Here is a 26,094-nt window from a genome sequence, read left to right as displayed (position 1 = left end):
TAAACAAAGTGTTAACCATCATCAAAATTTGTTTAAAAACAAGGGTACAAACAATCAATTTTCTAATGAAACTAAAGCATTCAAGTCCGAATATGTTTGTATTTTTTAAAAGTACCTACATAAAATTTCCTATGAACGCTGTAATTTTCAAAATTTTATGAGAGGGTTATCTATTTTCCTAAGGGCTTCAAAAAGGGTACACAGCAAAAAATTAAAATTTTCCGACTTTTTTCCATGCATAGTCATGAAAATTGGATATTTTGGTTATGTCCCCAATTTTGACAAAACTACTGTTATTTACCAATTAAAAGGCGTAGAAATATATAAATTATCGTCCTTGTTGTAGGCAAAGTTTTAACTATCATCAAAAAATTTACTCAGAAACGAAGGTTCAAAAAACTAATTTTCTAATAAAAACCAAAGCGTTTAAGCTCTAATAGTGTATATTTTCTAAAAGTACATATAAGATCTCCCATAAGCATTGTAATTTTTAAAATTTTATAATCGGGTTTACTATTTTTCTAAGAGCTTTAAAGACGAGTAAAAAATAGCCAAAAAATGGAGAATTTCTCGACTTTTTTTTCATTTCATTTAAATTCCAAAAAAATTTTTCAAAATAACCTTTACCAAAAAAAAAATCAAAATTACCTTAAACCAAACCAAAAACGAAATATCAAAATTAAAATTCAGCTATAATATACAAAAATACAGGATTTTTTTCATAAAAGAGGGAACCGATATTGAAAGTTTCCGACTATACCAATAGTGGGTTATTGAATTGTTAATTATGGAAGAATTGTTTCATTAAATAATCTAAAATTCAGGTGACTTAATCATCCATATATATTACAAATATCTAACAATAAAAAAAACAAATCTATTTCTGCTGTTGCTTAATGACGTGTCCCAAATCGTACTTTCCTCTGACGCATTTCAGTTTTACACCGGGACAATCCCGAACCCTTCCCACTTTGCACAAAACTATATTGTGCTCCTGCAAATTGTGCCCAATTCCAGGAATGTAGGAAACCATTTCCTTGCCGTTGGATAGTCGTACCAGGACGCATTTTCTATTAGCTGAATTAGGTTTCTTTGGTTTTTTTATTACCGTCCTTAACACTACACCCTTCATGAACGGGTTGCCATCCAGAGGCCTCTTCTTTACCCTCTCTTTGTAATGAGGACCCTTGCGGTGCATCTGATTTAAGGTAGCCATTGATCTTTCTGTAACAAAAATATTTACATTTTATAAATTAAAAAAGGTGACCAAGTGCTCTAAATAGGCTCTACCAAAGTAGCATTTTTAGAAACAAAATTTCTGATATTAATTCGACATATTTTTGGTACATAAGTTTCGTAACATAAATAGCTTTTTGTTTCGAAACATTTTACCAAAATATGGTTTCCCTACATAAGCTATAACAATAAATATCTTAGAATGTTTAAGAGTTGCGATTTGCGATATTGTTGCGAATGTAATTTTGTGGTCTAGTGAAGCATTCTATGTAAACTGTGATTGAATTTTCTCTCTGATATTATTTATTTATAGAGAAGGTATTATTTTTTAGAGCCGCGAACAATAATATATCGGGTGTTTCTCAAGAGTGGTTCACCCCTATAACTTTTTTATTTTTTCTGATAAAAAAAACAAGATTTAGTATCTTAGTCTTATCTGGAATTAAAATTGATTGACGTATTCAATGGTTTTCGGGCATTTCCTGTTTCACCGGATATGAGTACAACTTTTTATTTTTAAATGGCACCCTCGGTATTTTTATACTTTGTTCAAGAGAAAATGCCACTCTGAATAGAATGGCATATCATATGGCAACTTTTGACATTTTCACTTAAAAAGCGTATTTTAAAATTCAATCTACAGTATGTCCCCGGATTCTCTTTAGAAGAGGAAAAAAACTTTTTTATTTTTAACATTTTGGGAAAAATGCATTCTTTGTGCTTCTTTAACATTTTAAAACAGCCAAAAATATGACGTTAATTAAAATTAGATCAATAATCTATCAAAGAATGAAATAGGAATGATATTACCATAAAAACACCCTTTGATTTTTAGGACTTCAACTATAGGAAGGAGAGAGAGGAAAGAATTCAACTATATTTTCAAGTTTTTTTAATTTTTTTATGGGATATATTGTAGAATGTCATGGCTATGTTAAAAACACTAATTTTTAATCAAGACGGCTTGGAAAAATAGATTCGACCGTCTATTGTTTTTCACGTCTTGTCCCGGCCAGTTAAAAGATGCCTAAATCGTATTTTTAATATCTCAATTTTTTCAAATGAAACGCGGGTGGCTCATCGGCATATTTAGAAAAAGCAATTTTTTACGAATGATTTGGTGTAGTAAATATTAAACTCGCAATCGGCGGTTACAGTCGCTGCGATTTAAAAATCGCAATCGCAGTTTCAATTGCGATTGGAAAAATCGGGATTTAGAATTTTAGATTTTAAAAATGTTTTTAAAAAAAATTTAAAATCTAAAAAATAAAATTGGAAAATCGCAATTGATGTTCTGCTCATCTCTCATAAATATACACCAATGGCGTGATCAAGTACTAATTAAATTTTTATTGGATCACAAAATTGTAAAATATTAATTAAAACGAAAATACCTGACAATCTCAGGGTAATAAAATTCCTAAATTAGTATGCTGTAGGTGCGCCCTTCAAAAATTAAAAATGGAACAACAGATTTTTTCTGGCTCGTTGAAAATCGTAGTCGGGACGACGCGACCCATTGAAAGCCGAACAAGTAAAATACGTTCCGAATAAAAAATGTCGATTAATTGAGACATTCTTTCAGCATCCGTAGATATAATTGTGTAGGCGTTTTAGTGCATTCTTTTAATGTGATTTCGATATCTACCGGGTGCTTCTCACCCCTATACAGGGTCTCATACGTCGCGGAGGCTCCAAGGAAAACGACAGTTTGTATTGATTCAGTTGATTGTTAGATTCAGTTAACGCGTTTGCAACATGTTGTAAAATACAAGGATAAATAAGGATAAGTTGAATAATAGGCAATATAAGGATAACATTAAATTGGGCTAAACGTTGGCAACGTTGACAGACATCTGGTGTAATTTCCCTTTGTTTTTTGTGGTTATGTATAATTGTTTTGTTATCGTTGTAAAAAGCGATGTTTGGTATTTTCTCTATGGAAGAAATTTAATGTGAAAAATTAAGGTAAACTAGGCACTCGCCAGAATCACAGAATATCTAGCTACGCAACAGAAAAATACTCGTAATGAAAGAGCTAAAATTGCACAAATAAAATACTAGATGGCGCGACAATATCATAATCAGAATATAATTGGAAATTTTGAACTTTCGGTTTTAGATCGACGGCACGTCGACGGCCTTGAAGCTCGCCTAAATATGCACAGTTGCCAGATTCAAAAAGACCTTTAATTGGCATCCCATTCTTTTTCTGGTGTATAATAGTTTCTTTCTATTCTTCTTTTCTTGTCAGACACACTTATGTTAATTGTTCGTTTGGCTCTTAAATATAGTAGTATTATAAATAGTTTTAAGTATATTATTACAAAACATATACTCAAAAAATGCATTTTTAATATACCTTATATTGTTAACTAAGAAAATACCTTTAATTACCTTTAAAAATATACAGGGCGATTGATAGTGATATTTATTAATGCTGGAAAGTTAGTAATGAAATATAAGTTTAATAATAATGGAAATAATTTATTAAAATGCAGTAACACACAACAAATCTTTATAAAGAAACGTAAGTATACCAAATTAGGGCCCAATCGAAATCCGGGAAATGATATCATAATATTATACCCCACTCGATATGCTTCAAGGAACCATAATATTGCAAATTTACCGAAGATCCGTAGTATACCAAGTTTAAGCCCAATCGATCGCCAGGAAATGGTATCGTAATATGGTCCTACATTATGATACCTCTTGATATGCTTCACGGTACCATAATATTGCAATGTTATCAAACATACGCAAGTATATATCAAATACGAGCCCAATCGAACGTCAGGAAGTGGTATCATAATGTAGTACTATAGAAGGTACCACTTTATATGCTCCATGGTACCATAATATTACAATGTCACCGAAGATACGTAGAATACCAAGTTTAAGCCTAACCGAACGCCATGTACGTAATATGGTACTATATTATGGTACCACTTGATATGGTTCATGGTATCCTAATATTGCAATGTCATCAAAAATACGAAATTATATGTCAAATATGAGCTCAATCGAACGTCAGGAATTGGTATCATAATATGGTACGATAGAAGGTACCACTTTATATGCATCATAGTTCTATCATATTACAATGTCACCGAAGATACGTAGTACACCAAGTTTAAGCCCAATCGAACGCCATGTACGTAATATGGTACTATATTATGGTACCACTTGATATGGTTCATGGTATCATAATATTGCAATATGTCATCAAAAATACGAAATTATATATCAAATATATGAGCTCAATCGAACGTCAAGAAGTGGTATCGTAATATGGTACTATATAGAAGGTACCACTTTACATGCATCATAGTACCATTATATTACAATGTCACCGGAGATACGTAGTATACCAAGTTTAAGCCCTATATGAACCGCCATGTATCTAATATGGTGCTATATTATAGTATGGTACCACTTGATATGCTTCATGGCTTCATGGTACCATAATATTGCAATGTCGTCAAAAATATGCAAGTATATATCAAATACGAGCCCAATCGAACGTCAGGAAGTGGTATCGTAATGTAGTAATATAGAAGGTACCACTTTATATGCTCCATGGTACCATAATATTACAATGTTACTAAAGATAAGTAGAATACCAAGTTTAAGCTCAATCGAACGCCATGTATCGTTATATGGTACTATATTATAGTATACTATTTCCCATATAAAATGACAGCGATCTTCATTTCATAGCTATCGCTAACGCCGTTTTTCCCCGATCATACGGTATAAAGTATGAACACAATTGAACGTCAGGAAGTGGTATCATAATAGTAGAACAATACTTATTATATTGTCGCCGAATTACAATCAAAATTCAGGATTCAATTACAATCAAACGTCAGGAACTGATTGTAATTCAGGTCGTAAGATTTAACCCCAACTAATATGGCAAGTTAAATACGTACTTAAACCTGACTTAAACGTTTGAAAAAAGAGCACTGAGCTATTTTAATATGTTTAAATGATGTAGCAAATTTGAAGGTAGGATTTATCAGAAAATATTACAATATGAATTACACAATGGCAACACTGCACAAAATTATTTTAAATTTCGTTTGTAGAAAACTATTTTCTTTTAAGTTTATCGTCCTCTATTATGTAGTAGCGAAACTACCGCATCAAAATATCTGATTTGAAGACAGGCCTTTAAAGCCTGTCTCCTTTTGCTACCTACAGTTTTATACATGTAACGAGGCTTCTGTTGCGTAACTAGATATTCTGTGCCAGAATGTAATAGTGCTTGTTTTTCATTTTTACAAGATAATGAAGTCATAGCAAAAGATAAGCATGCAAGAGAAAAATATATTTTAAGGAACCTATAGTGACTCTATGAACTTATTATTATCATTAGTCACTTTCCAATCTAAACTTTCATTTATCAAAAATCTATCAATTTAAATGTCATAATTAGAAAAAAAATTCTCTCAAAAACTTCACAAAAAAACAAAAGAATTTATAATCTTCATTATTTTTATTTCCCCTATTTCCAGAAACTGGACATATATCAAAACCCGTCAATCGAAATAAACCACAACACTGTAAATCATTTCAAACCGTTCTCCGCGCGAACGTGTGTGGTCATCGCAACGTCCAGCCTCGGTCCTCCTAATCTGGCCATTATTTTTCCGCTAGGGCCCTTCCCCCGCTCCATTCAATCGTGTGCAATCCGTTCGCTCCCAGATACGATGTACGCTCCACCAGCTACGTCGTTTTGCGGTTTCGACTGTCCTCCCCCGCCCCCTCCCCCCTCGTCACGTCTGTCATACGATGGACAATGTCCCTCGAGGGCACAGGATGGACGGACGTACGTCACCTGCCCTTTTGAAAGGGTGACGCTGCGTGATTGGGAGGCCGAAGCGATAATGATCGGGCCCGGTTCGCTAAGCCTAGTCCTGTATTGCCAGATTTTACCATATCTGCCAGTAATCTTTCTAGAAAAATACCCAAAATTCAATAAAGTAATCAGTGTCGTGGCGAGGAAGTCGCGGGCCCGTGTTCAAAATATTTTTTTCAAACGTCACAAAAGTATTAATTTTGTGACGTGACTGACATTTTAAAAGTCATTTTAACGCATAGGCATAAAAGCAGAGGCGGGAAAGTGAAATAGCAAAAGCGGTTCCACCGTTTCCATGGAAATTTCAAATAAAATAGTTCCAGCCTCAGGCGCTAGGTGGTAGTGCAACTAATTTTTAGGTTAAGAAGTTGCTACTCGTTATTGCCAGGTGGCGTTAAATCAGAATTTTTTTGTAGTTTCCATAGTTTCCAACGGCCATTGTCATACTATTGTCAAATTCTCAAAAAATATTGTCGTTGTCATAGCGCCAATCAAAGAATATACCTAGCTAGAAAAAGAATGGACTCTCCCATACTGAAAAATGGTCCCACAGAAGTGGCGCCATCTATTGAGTAGGGCTTGTTTTAAATGGATCGAAGCGCGGGCTTTTTAAATGAGCGTATTTATTGAATTTTACTCTAAAATAATTAAATTTGATTATTAAATCTTATTTTTTACACAAATTCAACAATACTAATAACAAGTATCGTTGTGATGTGAGAAAATAAGATTTAACAGTATAATTTATACAATTAAATAAAAATAAAGCCGAACATGTGTAAACATTATTTATTATTTAAAGTTTTTATTTATAAGTCAAATATTTAAACATCGTTTATTATAATAAAACAAGACCAACGTAATACGCCCAAAGTTTTGTAAATTGAGTAAATATAAATAGGTACTTAAATGATGGCAAAAATAAAAGACTTACATTATATTTTTAGGGCCACAAACAAAAAGAATTGTCTAATTAAAACACATACCTATAACAAATTATAGTTTGAAAAACGTTTTGATAATATTATGATTGGCGCTATGACAACGACAATATTTTTTGAGAATTTGACAATAGTATGACAATGGCCTTTGGAAACTATGGAAACTACAAAAAAATTCTGATTTAACGCCATCTGGCAATAACTAGTAGCAACTTCTTAACCTAAAAATTAATTGCACTAACACCTAGCACCTGAGGCTGGAACTATTTTATTTGAAATTTCCGTGGAAACGGTGGAACCGCTTTTGCTATTTCACTTTCCCGCCCCTGGCGCCAATCATAATATTATCAAATGATTATCAAAACGTTTTTCAAACTATAATTTGTTATATGTGTTTTAATTAGACAATTCCAAACCAAACCTAAAAATATAATGTAAGTCTTTTATTTTTGCCATCATTTAAGTACCTATTTATATTTACTCCATTTACAAAACTTTGGGCGTATTACGTTGGTCTTGTTTTATTATAATAAACGATGTTTAAATATTTGACTTATAAATAAAAACTTTAAGTAACAAATAATATTTCACATGTTTGGCTTTAATTTTATTTAATAATTGTATAAATTATACTGTTAAATCTTATTTTTTACACATCACAACGATACTTGTTATTAGTATTGTTGAATTTGTGTAAAAAATAAGATTTAATAATCAAATCTAATTATTATAGAGTAAAATTCAATAAATACGCTGATTTAAAAAGCCCGCGCTACGATCCATTTAGAACAAGCCCTACTCAATAGATGTAGGACCTTCTGTAGGACCATTTTTCATTATGGCAGAGTCCATTCTTTTTCTAGGTAGGTATATTCTTTGCATAAAAGTAAATCACTTTTACGCCTAAGCATAAAAGTACGAAACAGCTATTTATGTAACAAGTTGCGAAATGAATGTGTTTTAAGCACGGGACGCAAAATTGGACAATGCGTACGTTGCTTTTGGCAACGAATTTCATAAAAGATTTTTTGTGAAGGCGAATAATTTGAGATTTTCATGCTATTATTATTTAAAACATATTATAAGGGTAACATCTTGGAAGACTAAAGATTTAGTGGTTATTTTAATACCTAGCGCATTCGCCAGAAAATAAAAAAGACGTACTTAATAAATATTAAATCACAATATTTTATCAAATTATCATTAATATAAACTAAATCCACTATAAACATCTCCGTAAGTAGATTACAAAAATATTGTAATATAAAAAATAAAATAATAATTAATTCTTCGATCGTTTAAAAAAGTTTTTATGTTTTAAAAATCGCCCTCGCCATATTGTCACTAAATCATTAAAAATAATACTTGTAGGCCAATAGTTGAATATACTAAGATTTCAGCAAAAATGAAGTACAGATCTTTAATTTCGGTCTTTAGCTTGTGACCTTGTCAATTTTTTCCATTAAATATTACTTCACTTACTCAATCTTTCAAATGACACTTGCACCTCAAAACAAATTCAATTGTTATTTCAAATTGTGTTTAGCAGTTATATGTCTAAAGTTGATGTGTTATTCGACTTATATAAACAATATGCATTATAAAAAAGTGTAGATATTTTACAAACCATATAATAATTATAAATTAAAACTATTAGGTAGCGATGGGAACTATCGAATGAATTAGACTATCGAATGGTTACTGAATGAATGATTTCAACTATCGAATGGTTTTATTCGAATAAGATCATTCATTCATTTGTATACTAAAGCATATGTGACAACCTCGCCGTACGACTAAATGGTTATCGTTGAGCCACGACTATCGAATGCTTTTGATAAAGGAAATTTAGTATTCGTTTGATTTTTGTGTGCGTCAGTGCATTATTAGTTCTTCCAAATTTTTATAACTTCGCCTTATAAATACTGTGCTATTTTTGCGTTTATTAAAATATTTAAAATACTAAAATAGTCGTTTTTTTTAATTGACGATTGTGTGCGTGTGCAGGAGTCAAAATTTTTCCGAAAATTTGTGTGATTTTTCGTAGCCCGATCTTTCAATTATTTTATTTTATATGGTATATGGTCTATTTTTTAATGGGAAATTTTGAGAAGTAGCAATTTTTAAGAGAGATGAGATGAACTTAGAATTAATTTTAAAAATACATCTTTGTATTTTAGATGTTTTAATATGAATTAGTTGAACTTAATAATCATATTTAAGTAATGTGGTTAAGTAAATGGTTATCGAACTCAAACTATGGGGTAAGAAAATTAAATTGAAAGTTTTACACGTGCCAATTTAAAAAAAAAGTTAACGTTGTTTGTATTTTGTTTATGCTAATTCTCTTACATGTAGTTTTTCGCGAAGAAATATTTCATTTATTTTTTAAAGTAAATGCCAATATAAGTAAATATTATTTTTAAATAGTAATATAAAGTACCTAATATAAATAATTTTGCTTTCTAATTTTTTATTTATATTTGCTTCCATTACACTGCATGCTTAGTAAATTAATAAATGTTTATATTTCATTATTTTAAAGTTTGTTGTTAATACAACAAATTAGTTCTGTAATTATTATTACTTAATAAACCAACGTTGCCACAAAAAATTTAAAGACCATATTATTTTTAAATAGGATCTAATATAAATAATTTTGACATCTAATTTGTTGTTTATATTTTGCTACTACGTAAAAAAAAATGTTTATATTAAATTATTTTAAATTTTGTTGTTAATAGGTATAACAAATTATTACTATTATTATTATTTTTATTAAACCAGTCTTTGCTTAAAAACATTAAAAATCATTTTCCTACATCCAAAATAACAAGTATTATTGCAGTGTAACAACAGAATATTAATAAAAAAAATGCAAAATATATAGACATACTATCCGGCCTAACTAACTAAAGCCAAACAATAATATTCTTTGCTAATATCAACTAATACCAATATATGGCAACAGCGCCCTTCATAATGTATTTTCTGTGTAAATACTAGCACCTCAATAAAAAATAATGTGTCCTTATCTTTATATGACTCTGCAAAAAATCAAAGATGCAGGCTTCTTTCGTAGCATTGCCAGGGACTGCTGTCGGGTTTCTCGGAAAGAAACCTACGTCGCCGGGCGACAACTACAATCCAGTTAATATTTTATTATAATCGATACTGAGGAATAAATGAATTTCATAAATGAATGGTTTTTGCTGCCGAATTACTAGAATACAATATTTCAAGGCAGATGACGCATCTATTCGATAATTTTTATTCAAATAGTTTTCAACGAATGTTTTCTTACTAGCTATCGAATTATTCGAATGAATTGCAACTATCGAATGTTTCGATAGTATTCATTCGATAGTTCCCACTACTACTATTAGGTACTACTATTTATCACAGAATGAAACATAAAAAAGTATTAGTAACATTTTTAATTATTCATTTCCTTTGGGAAAACTTATATTCTTTGCATTTTTCTTATATTTAACTCCTGCATTCTACACTACTTACTTTGAGGTGTTTTGTTAATTTGATATAAGCCCAAACTTTGCAGTATTGGAAACTATAATATTGTTGATAATATCCAATACCTCTGTATTTTATAATCATTGTTATTTTTTTTTATTTACAGACGACGGTAGACGGTTTGTGTAAGATTTTGTGTGTGACGAACTTTTGTAAAATAAAAAAATCTGTGATAGATACAGTTACAGCACTTCGTAAAAGTTGTTCCTGTAGAGAAGGCATAGTACTTTTTTTTATTTTTCGGTTACGTGAAATAGGAGAACGATAAGTTTTAAGCCTACCTTGGACTGTTAATGCAGAAAATCTATTACATAGTATTGAAGAAGGTTCAGAACTTGCAATGAATCTTCTGGCCTCTTGAAATATAGAATTTGTCGAAGCCCAGGATGCATTTGTTGGATGGAGAGATATTCTTTTCGCTATACTCCTAATTATGTTCATATCTCGAATAAATAATAAACCCTAATTTCCTAAAATTAAACTCTACTAAGAAAACTTGAGATTTGAGATAAAATATTAGGTTACTGTCTACATTCTTCTTCTAGTAGGATTCCGCTGGCAACATTTACAAGTCTAAAAGGAGCCAGAGCAGTTTATGCAGAGACCACCAAGGACAGAGACATAGAAGTAGGTCACCCATAAAGGTTACCAGAACTACTTCTATGTCTCTGAGCTAGAGCAGAGATAACTCTCTCTCTTCGATTAATTTTTCTGGACACAGGTTGGGACACAGGCCGTATGAGCTACATAAGTTCAAGCCATTCAAGAGTTAAGAAGAGTAATTCTATATCAAATCTGTGGATACCCGTGTTTCGAACCATAAATTGAAATAAGAAGAATAACATTCTCTTTATTCTGTGGTTCGGTTCTTCTAAGACCTGAAATACAAAAAAGAAGGGATATGCAGGTGGTGCCATTGTGAAAAAAGTGAAAAAAGTTTGAACTAAATTTTATGAATTGAGGGGCTTATTGTAAATTGTAATAACATGATAAATTACTCAACCAGAATCAGAAAACAGTTTTATTAACTAATAACTAGTGTTTTTCTTGCCTTTTATGCAACAAATTTTTTAGATAAATACCTGGATAAATACTAAATACTTAGCCAGTTAAACTAGACTACCTCTAAAACGTCTTCAAATATTTATTAATATTTAAATTTACACATTTTTTCAGGATTGCGAAGTCTAATAATTCAGAATTATGGATTTGTGGCAGATCATATTATTATTACGATAAATTAGATTACTAAAAAATATATAAAATTTATACAGAATATGTATAACAAGTATGGCGAATGCGCTAGGTAAATCGAAAAGTTCCATAGACGAGATAATTCTTTTTTAAAATTGGTAATTTTGAAAAGAAACGTAAAAATCCAAAAATATATTATTTAAACAGATGCATCCTATAGTATTTATAATAATTTCCGTTATAAATAACATATATTCTTCAAAAAAGTATTCAAAGTAAAAAAAAATATATTTAAGTACCTATACTAGAGTGTATATAGTTCAATCCTTGCCTTTAGCTATTAAGATTTTAATTATGTATTTATGTTCTGTGAATATATCTTATAATCGAAACAGAAAAAATGGCGTCAAGTTGGCTAGGAAATGACATTGACAACCTATACATATACATGGTTGTTCACCACATACGACACGGAATATTGTAGCTAAACGATTAGATTTTTACAAATTGTAAGTTTTGGGTTCGTTGAAGGACTATTAGAGCTACAATTTAAAAATATTTTTACAAGATACAGAGTGTCCCAAATAAATAAAAAATATCAAAGTTGTATTTTTTTAAATGGAATACCCTGTATATTATTATATTTCCAGTTTCTACGATTAAAATAAAGGTAAATTTGATTAAGGTTTATTACACTTATATCTTACCGTTTCTGAAATATTTTCAATTTTGTGAAATTGCACTATTAATTTTAAGGCTTCATTTCTCCGAGGGTATCAAAGTTTTTAATACTAAATATTTACTGAAGTTTATTTATTGATCAGTTATTGTGTTGCAATAATAAAAATTTTACTATCTTATACAGAGTGTCTAAATATTTATTTTAAATTATTATTAGCTCTAAACGGCAATAACTTGTTTAATTTAAATGGAATACCCTGTATATTTTATGAGAATCAGATGCAAAATTTAATTGTCTATCAAATTGTATTATACCATGTTTTATCTATCTCTTCAAGTTTTCGTAGAAAATGAATTTTCTTGTAATTTAGAACTCATTTATCAATACACCTATGGAATACAGACATTTTAGATTATTTTTAAAGATGTACCAAATTTTTAAACAGTACAGATACTAATATTGTCGATATAGTTCGTTCAGGCACTCAATTTAAAGAATATCAGTAACTTTTTTGACAGAGGGATTTTATATTTGCCATGTTGGTAAAAAATAACGGTCAAAATTCAAAGTTATTCAATTTATAGACTATATATTTAATTAATGGTATGTTTTCTTTTATAAAGATTTAAATAGTTTTCTTTTTGCATACAAATGAGCTAGTAATATTATCGTTTTACTAAAAACGATAATATTACTAGCCTGTACATTTTGTACATTTGTTGTTTTAAAAACAATCTAAAATGTCAATATTCCATGGGTATATTGATAAATGAGGTCTAAATTATAAGAAAATGCATTTTCTACGAAAACTTGAAGGGATAGGTAAAAAGTGGTATAACACAATTCGATAGACAATTAAATTGTACATCTGATTCTCATAAAATATACAGGGTGTTCCATTTAAATTACACAAGTTATTGCCGTTTAAATTTAGTAATTATTTAAAATAAATTTTTAGACACTCTGTATAAGGTAGTATAATTTTTATTACTGCAACACAATAACTGATCAATAAATAAACTTCAGTAAATATTTAGTATTAAAAACTTTGATACCCTCGGAGAAATGAAGCCTTAAAATTTATACTGCAATTTCACAAAGAGCTTTTAAGAGTGACTAATGTTCCATATTAATTTTGTCTCACCCTGTATAACTCTTCGGGTCAAATTTCAATTTGGTTTAACATACAACGGTTACTGTAATTAAATATCAGGTTATACAAGGTCAACTAAAATTTAGGTAGCTGTTATCGAAATTTAAAATTTACTCTTCATTTTCACAAAATGTGGAATATGTCAAAATCCTTAGATTTTAGCCTTGAATATATATTTTTAAAGTAGATCAACCTAAGACGTTTATGGACTAAGACTACTAGATGGCAGGACCGGTTTCCCTACAGAAAAATATTTTTTGTTACTCTGAATTAGTGTTTTTATAGTTTATTTTGTAGTTAAGTAGTAGGTGAAGGGATAATTTTGTTATTTTTTCTTTTTGTTTGATAAATTAGTAAGTTTGATAATTTGTTCAGTGTAGAATACAAGAATAAGTAGTTGTGTAGTGTTTTTAAGAGATTATATTCGTTTATTTAGTAGTTGAGTAGTAGGTGAAGGGGTATTTGGGTATTTCTTCTTTTTGTTTTTCTTGTAATAATTGTAGTAGTTCTATTAAGTATTGTGATAGATACACTATATCTTCCTTCAACTTCGTTGAAAAGTGCGTTATCATATAATCTTGGTTTTCTGGTAGCAGAATATACGAAAAAAAAATCTGATCAAATTTATTTGAAATTAAATTAATCTAGCCTTATTAATCAAATTAAACTAGTCAAATAATAACAATAGTTAGTTTCAAAATACTATACAGGGTGAGTTTCCTACGATGTTCTCTATGGGCATCTCGGAAACTACTGGAGATAGAGAGTCGGTTAATGGGGAAATAATTGCAGTTTTGTGGGGTCATAAATATGCGCCTTTCGGATTTTCAAGGCTTATTAGATATTTCGAAAAAAAAACAAATTTTGGCTATTTTAAAACTTGTCTCTAATTCCATTATAATCTACCGTATGATCGAATAAAAACGGCGTCAACGATGGCTATGAAGTGAAGATCGCTGTCATTTTATATGTAAAATTATATGGGAAATATCATTGATCGTCATTTCATAGCCATCGCTGACGCCGTTTTTATTCGATCATACGGTATTTTAGACAAAAAGTTTTCAGATAAAAGTTGTAGATAATCACATACCTAATGAGTTTGTGTTTTTCGTTTTTTTTTCTAAAGTCTGTCATTTTTGACATATGACACAAACATATGTTTTTTTAGTAAACCATAGTTGGCCATGACTTCATAAAAAGCGCCATTTTTTAAGCTTTTCAGTGATAGGTATAATATCTTTTTTTCGAAAAATTACAAGTTATAGCCAATTCTTTTCTTTCTTGGCTAATTTCCATAACAATAATACCATGCCAATTAGTTAGCATCAAAAATGTAAAAAGTTTTATGTTTTCAAAAAAAAAATATCGTAAAATTCAGCACTCAATTTAGAATAAAATAATCTAAGAATGAAATGATTCTTTTATAAACCTGCATTAAATCAACTTAAAAAAGGTATGTAACTTTTTTTTAAATATTAATTAACAGCCAATTAGCATAAAATTATCATAAATTATAAATAATGTACCAACATATCGAAATAATAATTTCTTTGTTAATACAGTTTAGAATTCTTAAAATAACAGGCAAAAATAATCCACAGTTTACAATAAAATAAAAGTTTCGTTTAAATTTCTTAATCAGCTGATCACTATTAAAGTTCGCAGATACCCGGGGCTATATTATTACATTACTCTGAGCAAAATAACGAAAATAATCGATATTTTTGACTCCGCCCCGAAAGGTTCACGATTTGTCCTCCAGTTAGCAGCACCTTTTGTCTAGTCGGTTGACCAACTTTAAGAATATATAAACAAGGATTTTAGGTATATGCGTCTTTAACAAAACTCACCTTAATTTTTTTCCTACAATCCGAAAATCAATTAATATATAGGGTGAAAAAACACAACTTTGACGTGTAACTGTTTTGAGAACACCCTGTATAATTCTATATATTTTTGTAAAATGCTTTCAGTTAACCTAGATATGCTGCGAAAATTTCAATTCGATATAAACTACCGTTCTCCTTGCAGCTTCCGCGGCGTATGAAAGGCGCCACCCTGTATATCTGAAGTACCTGGATGGAACAATAGTATCGAGCACAATGCATATAAACAACAATAATAGACCTAACTTGAAAAACATACTTATTTTCATTATTATTACAGTTGGAGCTTTGATGATACAACAGCAAAATAAAACATAAATTCACCACAATACAGCAGATGATTAAAACAACTTTAATTATCTGCTGATGTTGCTAACATTCTTATCAAAATGCGCGTCCAGCAGCGCCGGATCTACCTACGGGCTGTGTGGGCTGCAACCCAGGGCCCCGAGGTTACAAGGGGCCCCCAGGCCCCGCGAAAATCAATAGACCCATAGGTGGGAACTGTTGAATCGTGAAATAAAATTAAAATTCAGGTTAAAAAGTTTAAGCCAGACAAGATGGCCTTGCCACTATGATGCTGTCAAAGCCTTAAAAAATAATTATGATGACATTATGAAAATTTTCAAAAGTTTTAGCGAAAATGAGGTTGAGAAAGTTGATTTCCGGAAAGAGGCACGAAATTTATTCAATAAAATGGCGAAACTTGAGACTGCAATTTTGATTATCTTTTGGTAAGAAGTTTTGGAGAGATTTCATTTAGTTAATAAAAAAATACAGAGCCCTGGTTTAGATATTTGTGAAGGCAACAAGTTAATTGTTTCTTTAAAAGACTTTGTGAGCAAGCTGATTATGGATTTAAATAAAAGGAGACAAGTCTATGAGACATATAGCAAAAAATTCAAATTTTTAATGGATTTGTAAGACAAAAATATCGAAAACATAGATTTGGAAATTGCACGTCATATTATTGATTACTATCCCAATGACGTAGACGAGCATTTAGTGAATGAGTGCATTCAATTAAAATCGTACTTACTCCAATCTATGTCTGAGTCTTACACCTCTTGCAGTGACATTTTTATGCTCATATATGAAAATAAACTTATTAACGTGTTTCCTAACTGCTATACCATTTTAAAGATTTTTTTAAGATTGCCAATCACTAGCTGTGAAGCACAACGCTCCTTCTCCATGATGTGCTATGTAGAAAATAAATAGAGGACAACAATGTCGAACCATCGACTAAATAACTTATCACTTCTTTCCATAAATTGTGATCTAACAAAAGACTTGGAATGTGATGACCAAATAACTGTCAATTTCTGTGACTACAACCTATCAATTTCTTTTACTAATTCATAATAAGTAAATAAATAAAATTGTTTTATTGTTTTTTTTATATTCTTATCAAAATATCACTATTTCGATTTCTCTCTCACCCAAAGTTTGCCTGGAAGAGATTACTACCACAGCAATAAGGTCGCCTTTTGTACAACTAATACTTGCGTATATTTAAGTAACATTAATGTTACTTAAATCCACATATCACAAATACCGAAGTCTACAGCAGAATAGGCAGAGAAAGAGAATTGCTCAATATAATAAAATTAAGAAAAACATCATACTTAGGGCATATATTGAGAAATGAAAATACCACGTCTTACAATTGATAGTTAAGGGTAAGATTGAAGGAAAGAGATGTCTCGGCAGGAAGAAACTATCTTGGTTGAGAAACATCAGAAACTGGACTCACCTAACTTTTGAAGAACTCATAAGGAAAGCCGAGAATCGTGAAGATTTTGCCAATATGATCGCCAACCTCCACGAAAGAGACGGCACGTAAAGAAGAAGAATAATAATATATCATTATAGAAACAGTTTTTTTATATGGCTATTAGCTGAGTACTTATGTAGGCCTCTAAGTAGTTTCAGCCCAGGGCCCTACAAATTCACGATCCGCCCCTGGCGTCCAGTGCAAAAGTAAAGTGTTTTGGTTTGTATTGTGGTGAATTAGGTGTTTCAGTTTTCTTCGATATTTCCATTACAAAAAATAGGTGACTATTTCAATAAATCTCCAGCTTCCTGCTTTGAAAAATTTGTATTGTAAAATACCTCTCACTATTCAACGACGATTGAATAATTGAATAATTCTCTGTACAAAGTAGGTAACTTACAATTTTTATGTCTGGGCGAAGATTGTGACGGGTTATAATAACTCTTTTAAAACGGAAAAAAATCAGTCAATGCATCCAATTATCTGTTCCCACAATCAACGACTTATTGCTACCCCTATGTTGTGCTTGAGTTGAATTTAATAGGCATGGGGTGTGATAAGCTTTCCGGTGAGTTAAAAGGCATTTAAAGGAACTTTTTGCCCTTTACCATAGGCGGAGGTACAAAATAATATATTTGTTGGTATTTATTTTTTTTTGTATTGTACCTATTAGTATTTCTATTTTTCTGAATTTTATAGTATTTTCGATTACAATATCTATACCATATTGCGCGGCAAAAAAACACTGTCTTGGCGGGTTGGCAATTTACATGTGTAGGAGTGAATCGCTATGGCGATCTTGTAAGTGTGAGAGAGAAAATGGAAAACGTTTACTACATAACTTTTCTTTCTGTGTTCAGTACATCTTATTTTAACGATCGTATATTGACTGCATACCGGGTGCGTCTCAAAAGTGGCTCATCACCCCTATAATTTTTTTATTTTTTCAGATAAAAAAACGAGACTTGGTATGTTAGTATCCCATACAGTACATCAAATCACATTTACGATGTGTTTACGTTATTAGATGTAGACACAGGGTGACACAATTCCCCCGATGTAAATCTGCTACGTTTACACATTTTGCTTCGTATATACATCTTGTGCTAGATAAAACTACTTCTTATGAACGAATTTAGGAAATAATACAAGTTTTGATGCCTAACTTTTCGTTCTTTTTAAGAAATATTTATTCAATGATACTAATTATATCTTTTTAGAACGAAAATTAGGAAGGCAAAACTTTGTATTTTCCAAAAGTATCTCGATCGTAAGTTCAAGAGAAGTAGACTTAAAATTGTTCCATTTTTGTTTTGTATTAAATGTACCATTTTTCTTCCATAAAATGGACTAAGTGGTCAAAAATTAAAATTCTTATATTTCTTTATATCATGGAACGCGCAAATAACACAATAATAGTAATTATTTACACTGCAGAAACCAGAAGTAAGAAAACACTGTAAAAGAACAGAATTTGTATCAAAATGTATTAAAAATATAAGTACCTAGTATAACAACATACTAAAATGGTAAACACTGGTATATCGTCACAATTTGGTGGACCTCGTTTAGTCATTTTTTTTCTCCTCTTTTCCCTCCAAGCAGTTGGTTTGTTAGCATACTCATTCATCGAGCACTCTATTGGACTTTGTTGTATTTTATTTCCATAAACATATCTGTATATTTATCCATCAATAATTTACCGAATATCAGTGTAAGAAGTTCTTTGAAGTGTTTAAATCTTTCTTTCTCTGGTCCATTTAGATTTTTATTGTTTCCAAATTAAAAAAAAAATATATTGCAGAGCTAACCTCTTTATCATTATACGAGAATATTTGGAGTTTTCATTCATTGGAGTCAAAATTTGGTAAATTGGGTATCGAGTAAGGGAAGAGTCGCTGCTATAATATTAATAATACTCTTAGGAAGGTGTAACAAGGTAATTAAAAACTTGTGCTTATCTTAAAATCTCTTTTAAACTACACACAAACAGAACATTTATATAGAGCTTCCGAATGATAAAACAATAATGGCCGCTAACACATACCACTCCTAGAAAGGAGAAAGGAGAGAGGACACATAAGATACACTTGGTCGGTGTATCTACGCTGAGGCTATCCGCGCGTGCGCACACCTTCAATTCATGCTAGAATGTAGACACAACAGTACACTATTACAAAGTGTCTATATAGATATTTATACTGTGTATACGTCACATTTTTACAAGGTGTGCACTATAGGCACAACTATGATACGAAGTATCACACATACATATGACTTATACATTGTAATTAAGACCTTTCAATTTATACTGTGCCATCGAAAAAAAAACGACGTTCAATTGGCTTGAAAAATTACGATCGATGACATTCCCCATATAATTTTACATACAAAATAACAGCAATCTACATTTCCAAGTCACCTCTGATGCCGTTTTTTTCGATGGTATGGTATTATAGCAGATTATACTACCCTTTATGGAGTTTAGCAGTTTATGTCTAGCAGCAACAGTTTACATCAAAGTTAGCACACAGGATACAGGTATAATTTCTAACACCACACGTTCCAGAAACTCACAATTTAAACACAAAAATAGGATTTCTGTTTGAATAGATCAAACACGAAAATGGGTTTAGGGATAAAGAACAAGCGCTTTTCAACAAATTTTCACCTATAATTTTGTCACAAATTTTTCATTGTGAGACCCTGAGTCGTTCGTCGTTTTTCGACACTAGTTAGGATAGAACTATGAGTATAAGAAAAAACTAAGTCAAACTCAACCAGTTTTGTTAGTTTCAGTCATTTTTAAGCCCATCCAATATCGACAACCCACCGAATTCACCTCGAATTTCACTAAATCAAAGAACTGAATAATACACGATGCAAAAACAAACAACTGTCGAGATGGATTGTGGGAAATTTTTGCGCGGGCGTTTTAAATTCTCTGTATTACTGGGAGTGGCTAAGCTCATAAATATCCAGGTTATCCAGAAGATACCAACAGTATATTTTGTTGCCTTGACGTAATATATATATATATATATATATATATATATATATATATATATATATATATATATATATATATATATATATATATATATATATATATATATATCTGTATATGGTTTATTGCATTTTATGTAATATAAAAAGTAGTACATTATTCATTTTTCCTAAATATCTAGACGATATTGTTAGGATATTTTATTATCATGAGCATGTTTGGATATCTCAGCTGGATGTACATTAGATATATTACAGAGATATCCATATGATATTCTATTCTGAGACATCTACAGGATTTCGGGATGTCTGGAGGATATCCTATAGATGTCTTTATAAGATGATCTTATAATGGGACATTCCGACATTCTATGAATATCCTGAGGATATTGTGTGTTATATGGGACGGAATGGGCGATGATAGTTATCAGAAAATGTGATACTTTAACAACAGCAAAGAATCAAAAGTAATAATAACCATTTATCAAAGAATGAAATTGAATTGATATTTCCATAGAAACCCTTTTTTAGCAAGTTTTAGAAAATTCCATCATATTTTTATGTTTTTCTTAATTTTCTTTAAAACGGTATGGACATTTTCAAAAGTATAAACGGGATTAACCATTATAGAACAAGCAATTTTTTTAAGAAGAATGCATTATTCTCAAAATGTCAATAATAAAAATGTATTTCGTCTTGTAAAGAGAATCCGGGGACATACTGTAGATTGAAATTTAAAATATGATTTTTTTAAGCGAAAATGTCAAAAGTTGACATATAATACGTCATTCCATTCAGAGTGTCATTAGAACTACCATAGGACAGCATACTACAAATGAAAAAAAAACGGTATTCTATAAAGAAAAAGAACTGTTATAGGTACGCCTATGGAATTGAAAGCCCTAAAAATACACTAACCATTATTTAAGCACATGTCATTTTGAGTGGCCCTATTGCTTCACCCTGTCATTTATGTTAATTTTTCATTCAACGCCACTTGAAAAATTAGACGATAATGTTCGAGTTATCATATGATATATACGTATATTTAAATGCCCTTGTCACTTTTTAAAATTAGGATTACATAGTTCTAAAATTAATGTTACAGTTAAAAGAAATAATTTCTTGGCTGTCTGCTGGTAATACTGATAGTTTGTGTAAGATGAAATTTGATATTCCTCTAAGTGTTGTCGTTCTCATATTTTTCTTTATGTCATCTCATCCAGTAGATATACAGTATGTCCCCGGATTGTCTTTACAAGAGGAAAAACTTTTTTATTATTGACATTTTGAGAAAAATGTATATTCCATAAAAAAATTTGCTTGTTTTAAACGGTTAATCCAGTTTATACTTTTCCAAATTTCCCTACCGTTTCAGAGAAAATGAAGAAAAACATGAAAATATACTTCGATTTTTTTCTTAAAAATCAAAACTCGTTTCTATGGTAGTATTAATTCCAGTTCATTCATTGATAGATTTTTATTCATATAATTTTAATTGACGTAATATTTTTTGTTGTTTTAAAATGTTAAAACTGATTTAGTTCAATGCTACGGTAAGGGTGATGATAGTTTAATTACTATTATAGTAGGTATTAGTTTTTAGTTCAGAAAATACGATACTTTAACAACAGTAAAGAATATGACGTTAATCAAAACTTTAATAATCATATATCAAAGAATGAAATCGAAATGATATAACCATAGAAACGCCTTTTGATTTTTAGGAATTCAACCATATTTTCATGTTTTTCTTAATTTTAATAAAAAAATAAGTTATAATTAAAAATATGATTGAGACATATTTTGACGGACCTGCAAACTTCAAGAAAAAACATTGGACTATCAAACAGCATTTTTTCAAGGCTTCTGATTAAAAATTAGTGGTTTTAACAAAGCCATGGAATCCTAGATTGACATTTAAAATACAATTTTTTTAGAATGTAATTTACTATCAAATAAAATAGAAAAATACCAAAGATATTTAAACTCAAGAGATACAGTTGTTTACCTTTTTCCTTCATCAGCCATTATTCTATCCTTATTTTTCCATCTCTCTTACACCGAAAACATTTGCCAGCTTTACCTGTATATTGGTATTAGTATTCGATTAAATACCACAACCAATTATTAAGTAATAAATAATTTCGTTATATTTCTATAATATATCAAGTACATTAATTTGCTAACGTCAATTTTTTCATTTAATGCTTAACAGCTTAACTATTTTAAATTTTATAATGGAATAAAAATATCATGATCGTGTTTCTTTTAATAATAAAAAGCAGTTTGGCAACGTCAGTTTTAGAAATATGCCGGCGTAGTACAACGGATTTCGAGGATGAATGAACATTCCTAGCAGGTGGATGACACTTCTTATGGGAGAACTGGCAATGGTTGAAAACTTGACTACAAGCGATTTTCTAGGAATCTTCCTTACCGATAAATTATTGACAAGAGTGACAGATAAAACCTTGACGTTCTTTCAGTATTACAGTTCATTTCTTTTTCTTTCTAAAGTGTGCGTTGAAAGGAGACAAAAACAATTTTTGGTTACCCATAATTTGTTAATCGAATACCACTTTTCTCCTTGTCGGGTCGTTGACGTGTACTTGTCGCCATTTTATTTCTTTTGTTTACAAGCTGCAGATTGCTTTGCAAATTTAATACATAAATTATTTAGGCAAATATAGGTTTTTGATAAAACTTCTCGAACTAACGTGTAGGTAAGTGTTGATAAATCATCTTAACATGCTCATTCTCATTCTCCTGATTTAGGTGACAGAAAAGGATCATCAAATCAAATTGAATTTTATATTTTTTCATCCCAGGACCGATAGTAAAATATATATTTTATGCATACCTTCCTAAATATCAACGAGATGAGCCATCGGAAGAAAGGGACCATAGTACAAAACAGAAAGGTGACCTTTTTTCTTTCCACTTAGGATATTGAAATTATATACTGTCGGCACTCGAGAAATATAGATAAACAAAGAACAACAGATATAAATAAGTATCCCAGAGGAAAAGAGAGGCAATACCTGTACTCTCTAGGATATTGAAATTATATAGTGTAGTCGTGTTCGGCACTCTGAGAAATATACATAAACAAAGAACAACAGATATAAACTATCCCAGAGGAAAAGAGAGGCAATACCTGTACTCTCTCTGATATTTGTGAAAGTTACGGCAAAGTATTGTTGAAAATGTCATCTTTTTGATCGACCTGAAAACTTCGAGCAAAAAGATGACACTTTCAACAATACCCTGACAGATATCAGAGACGATACAGGTTTTTCCTCTCGTTTCCCCTGGAATACTTTTAATTTATTATTCTTTGTTTATCTAGATTTCGCAGAGCACTATGAACGAACTCGTAGCTTGTATGTTTGAAATAATCGTCCAGTTGACTTAAAAATGATGATCGATGACATTTCCCATATAATTTTACTTTCAAAATTATGATATATATCTTCATTTCTAAGCCATCTATGACGCCATTTTTTTCAGTTTTGTTATAATTAATTTTGTCTCTTGATCTACTTGTAACATTATTCTTTTAATTTTATTAATTTATTGTGGTGAAATTAATTTCTGTTGTATATTTGATATTGATATTAAACATATTTTTAAAAAATGGTGTATTTTTTGTGTTTTTATGTATGTCATAATTAAAAATAAATGAAGAATTAAAATTTTTTATTTTTTTAAACTTCCCGCCATGCTTGACAATCTAGTCCATAGTTCCTACAAGCGAAATTGGGGGCGCTAGTAGCAGTAGACTTGTCAACAGTGTCAAATTTAAACGTCAATTTCACTTTCCAATATTTAGCAAGGCGCTCGCACTTCTTCTTGTGTATGTGTTTTGTGATTCCTAGATTCTCCTGTTGCGATGTTGCTATGCCGCCGATCAAGCTCCGTATTCTTTATTTGCGGTATTATAGTATTTTTGCGTTATTTTGTTGACTTCTGTGGACATTAATTTGCAAATATGGTGCATTCATGTATTGTGTACAAGTGTGTATCATTTAAATCCAAATTTAACTTTTCACCGGTAAATAAAAATAAGTAGGGTTAGGTATATTATTATATCCTTTTCTCTGTAGATCAGAGGCGGACCTAGACATAAAAAATAGCAGATTTCTAAATTATATTTATTTTTAGGTTTATGTTTTAAATTATATATTTATTAATTAAATTATTTGTAGAAAAAAGGTACATGGTACGTACTAATTACTAATAACTTAATAACTAGTTCTGTTTCCCTTTTAAGAAAGGGTATTGAATAAGTATAATCTAGGTACCCACTTGGGTTTGACAAATCATTACCTACCTTTTGTGAAAATTTTATTGGGGTGTACCAAAAATGGAATTTCGCGGCCTTACTTTTTTGTTGCCGTTACAATTTAATACGGCTTTTGTTTTAAATTTTGGTTGCTATAATGTAAATGGACATCTTTTGACATACATATAATTAATGTACTTATTACATGAATTTTATGACTACTACATTTTGTTGTATTTTTACATTTTATTGTATTGAAATTCTTTGCACATGCACTTTTTATTATTTATAAACAATATGAATTTTCCTTAGCGGACCAGAGAAAAAAAATAAATATTTTTTAAGACTAAGGGAAGAACCGTTTACTAAACAATCGCCATTTTATTTTATTTATGATTTTCTAAAATTATCGCTAGACTTTTCTGATGACTGTATTATAATATCAAATAATTTTGTTTAGATTTGTAATAATTTCATTTAATGACATTCATTTATCGAATTTTAACTACAGAGCAGACTCCCTATTTGTTCTCATTGTTTCACTACGTTGACCATGATCATTCGACTAGGCAAGTGCATTATTTTAAAATTCCTCAACACCGAACAGCTAACTTCCAAAAATCTTTCAGTTTCATAGCGCCACATTTGTGGAATAATATTTCTAATAACTTTAAATTTCAATCCTTTACAGATTATAAAAAACAAATTAAAAATCATTTACTAAATTCATAACAATAAATCATTTAAAAAATTATAATTTCTTCGAATGATTTGTGAGGTTCTTGTTCTTCTGATATGCCCGTCATTGGTTGCTGTTCCGGTTACACTGTTTCGTTATGCCTCTCTGTTTATCTCCGCTCATCCCTGATAAAATTATATTTGCACTTTTTTTATCTAATTTTATTTTTTTTTAATTCTGTTTATTTTTATAATTTAATTTATTTCTATTTTGTTTTTGGGGTCGCACCACTCTGGTACTTTGTGTCATTGTATCGGTTTTTTAATCGCGGTGCGATCCCTTTAGCCACACATTTTAGTAGTTGTAAAATTCATATAGGTATATAATAAATATACATATAATAATAAAGTTTTTATCAAAAATATGTGAAGTCTACAAATATTAGTTTTTGGTAAAATATTGTGTTACTAGGTTAAAATAACTATTTTATTTTGTTATTGCTAACAGAGGGAGTCTCATTTACCAGGGATGAACAAGGTTTGGAACAAGATATTGAAACTGCATTTACTAATACACCCAAAATTTGATATTTTATTTAATAAAATAAAGTAAAAAACGCTTATTGATTTTTTTAATCGTTATTCTTATGTGAAAAGCCATCTTATAAAAATTATGCCAGTTTTTATTTATTTCGCTATCCTCCCTCAACTAGGTAAGTGTTATTATTATTTTTTTAAATTTATTAAACAATTATTTTAATTTCCTTAAAATACTGTCGGTCGATCGGCACGCCACTGGAAATTGATCTCAACCGTCTAATCTTTGTAAACAACTACATTGTTGCCGTTGCG

General features: G+C 30.4%; 1 protein-coding gene across 1 annotated transcript; it reads right to left on the bottom strand.

Moving 5' to 3' along the window:
* Window positions 1-819: 819 nt before the first annotated feature.
* Window positions 820-11,136, bottom strand: LOC115889705 (40S ribosomal protein S12, mitochondrial). The gene is made up of 2 exons (XM_030909767.1): window positions 10,857-11,136; window positions 820-1,224 (listed from the first exon to the last, which is right to left on the bottom strand). Exons 1-2 carry the CDS (start codon window positions 11,014-11,016, stop codon window positions 878-880), a joined length of 507 nt encoding a protein of 168 aa, XP_030765627.1. The 5' UTR covers window positions 11,017-11,136; the 3' UTR covers window positions 820-877.
* Window positions 11,137-26,094: the final 14,958 nt, after the last annotated feature.

The sequence above is a fragment of the Sitophilus oryzae genome, unplaced genomic scaffold, assembly GCF_002938485.1.
Source record: "Sitophilus oryzae breed Bouriz unplaced genomic scaffold, Soryzae_2.0 scaffold_829_pilon_pilon, whole genome shotgun sequence".
NCBI classification, from domain to species: domain Eukaryota; kingdom Metazoa; phylum Arthropoda; class Insecta; order Coleoptera; family Curculionidae; genus Sitophilus; species Sitophilus oryzae.
The sequence above is the reverse complement of the archived record's forward strand: the minus strand, read 5'-3'. Positions and strand labels throughout refer to the sequence as shown.

Bases quoted from the DNA above. Each gene is read 5' to 3' on its own strand.
- LOC115889705 (XM_030909767.1), bottom strand. From the start codon at position 11,016: ATGAACATAATTAGGAGTATAGCGAAAAGAATATCTCTCCATCCAACA. The intron at 1,225-10,856 runs GTAGGCTTAAAA...TTTTTGTTACAG, and splicing joins TTCTGCATTAACAGTCCAAG to AAAGATCAATGGCTACCTTA.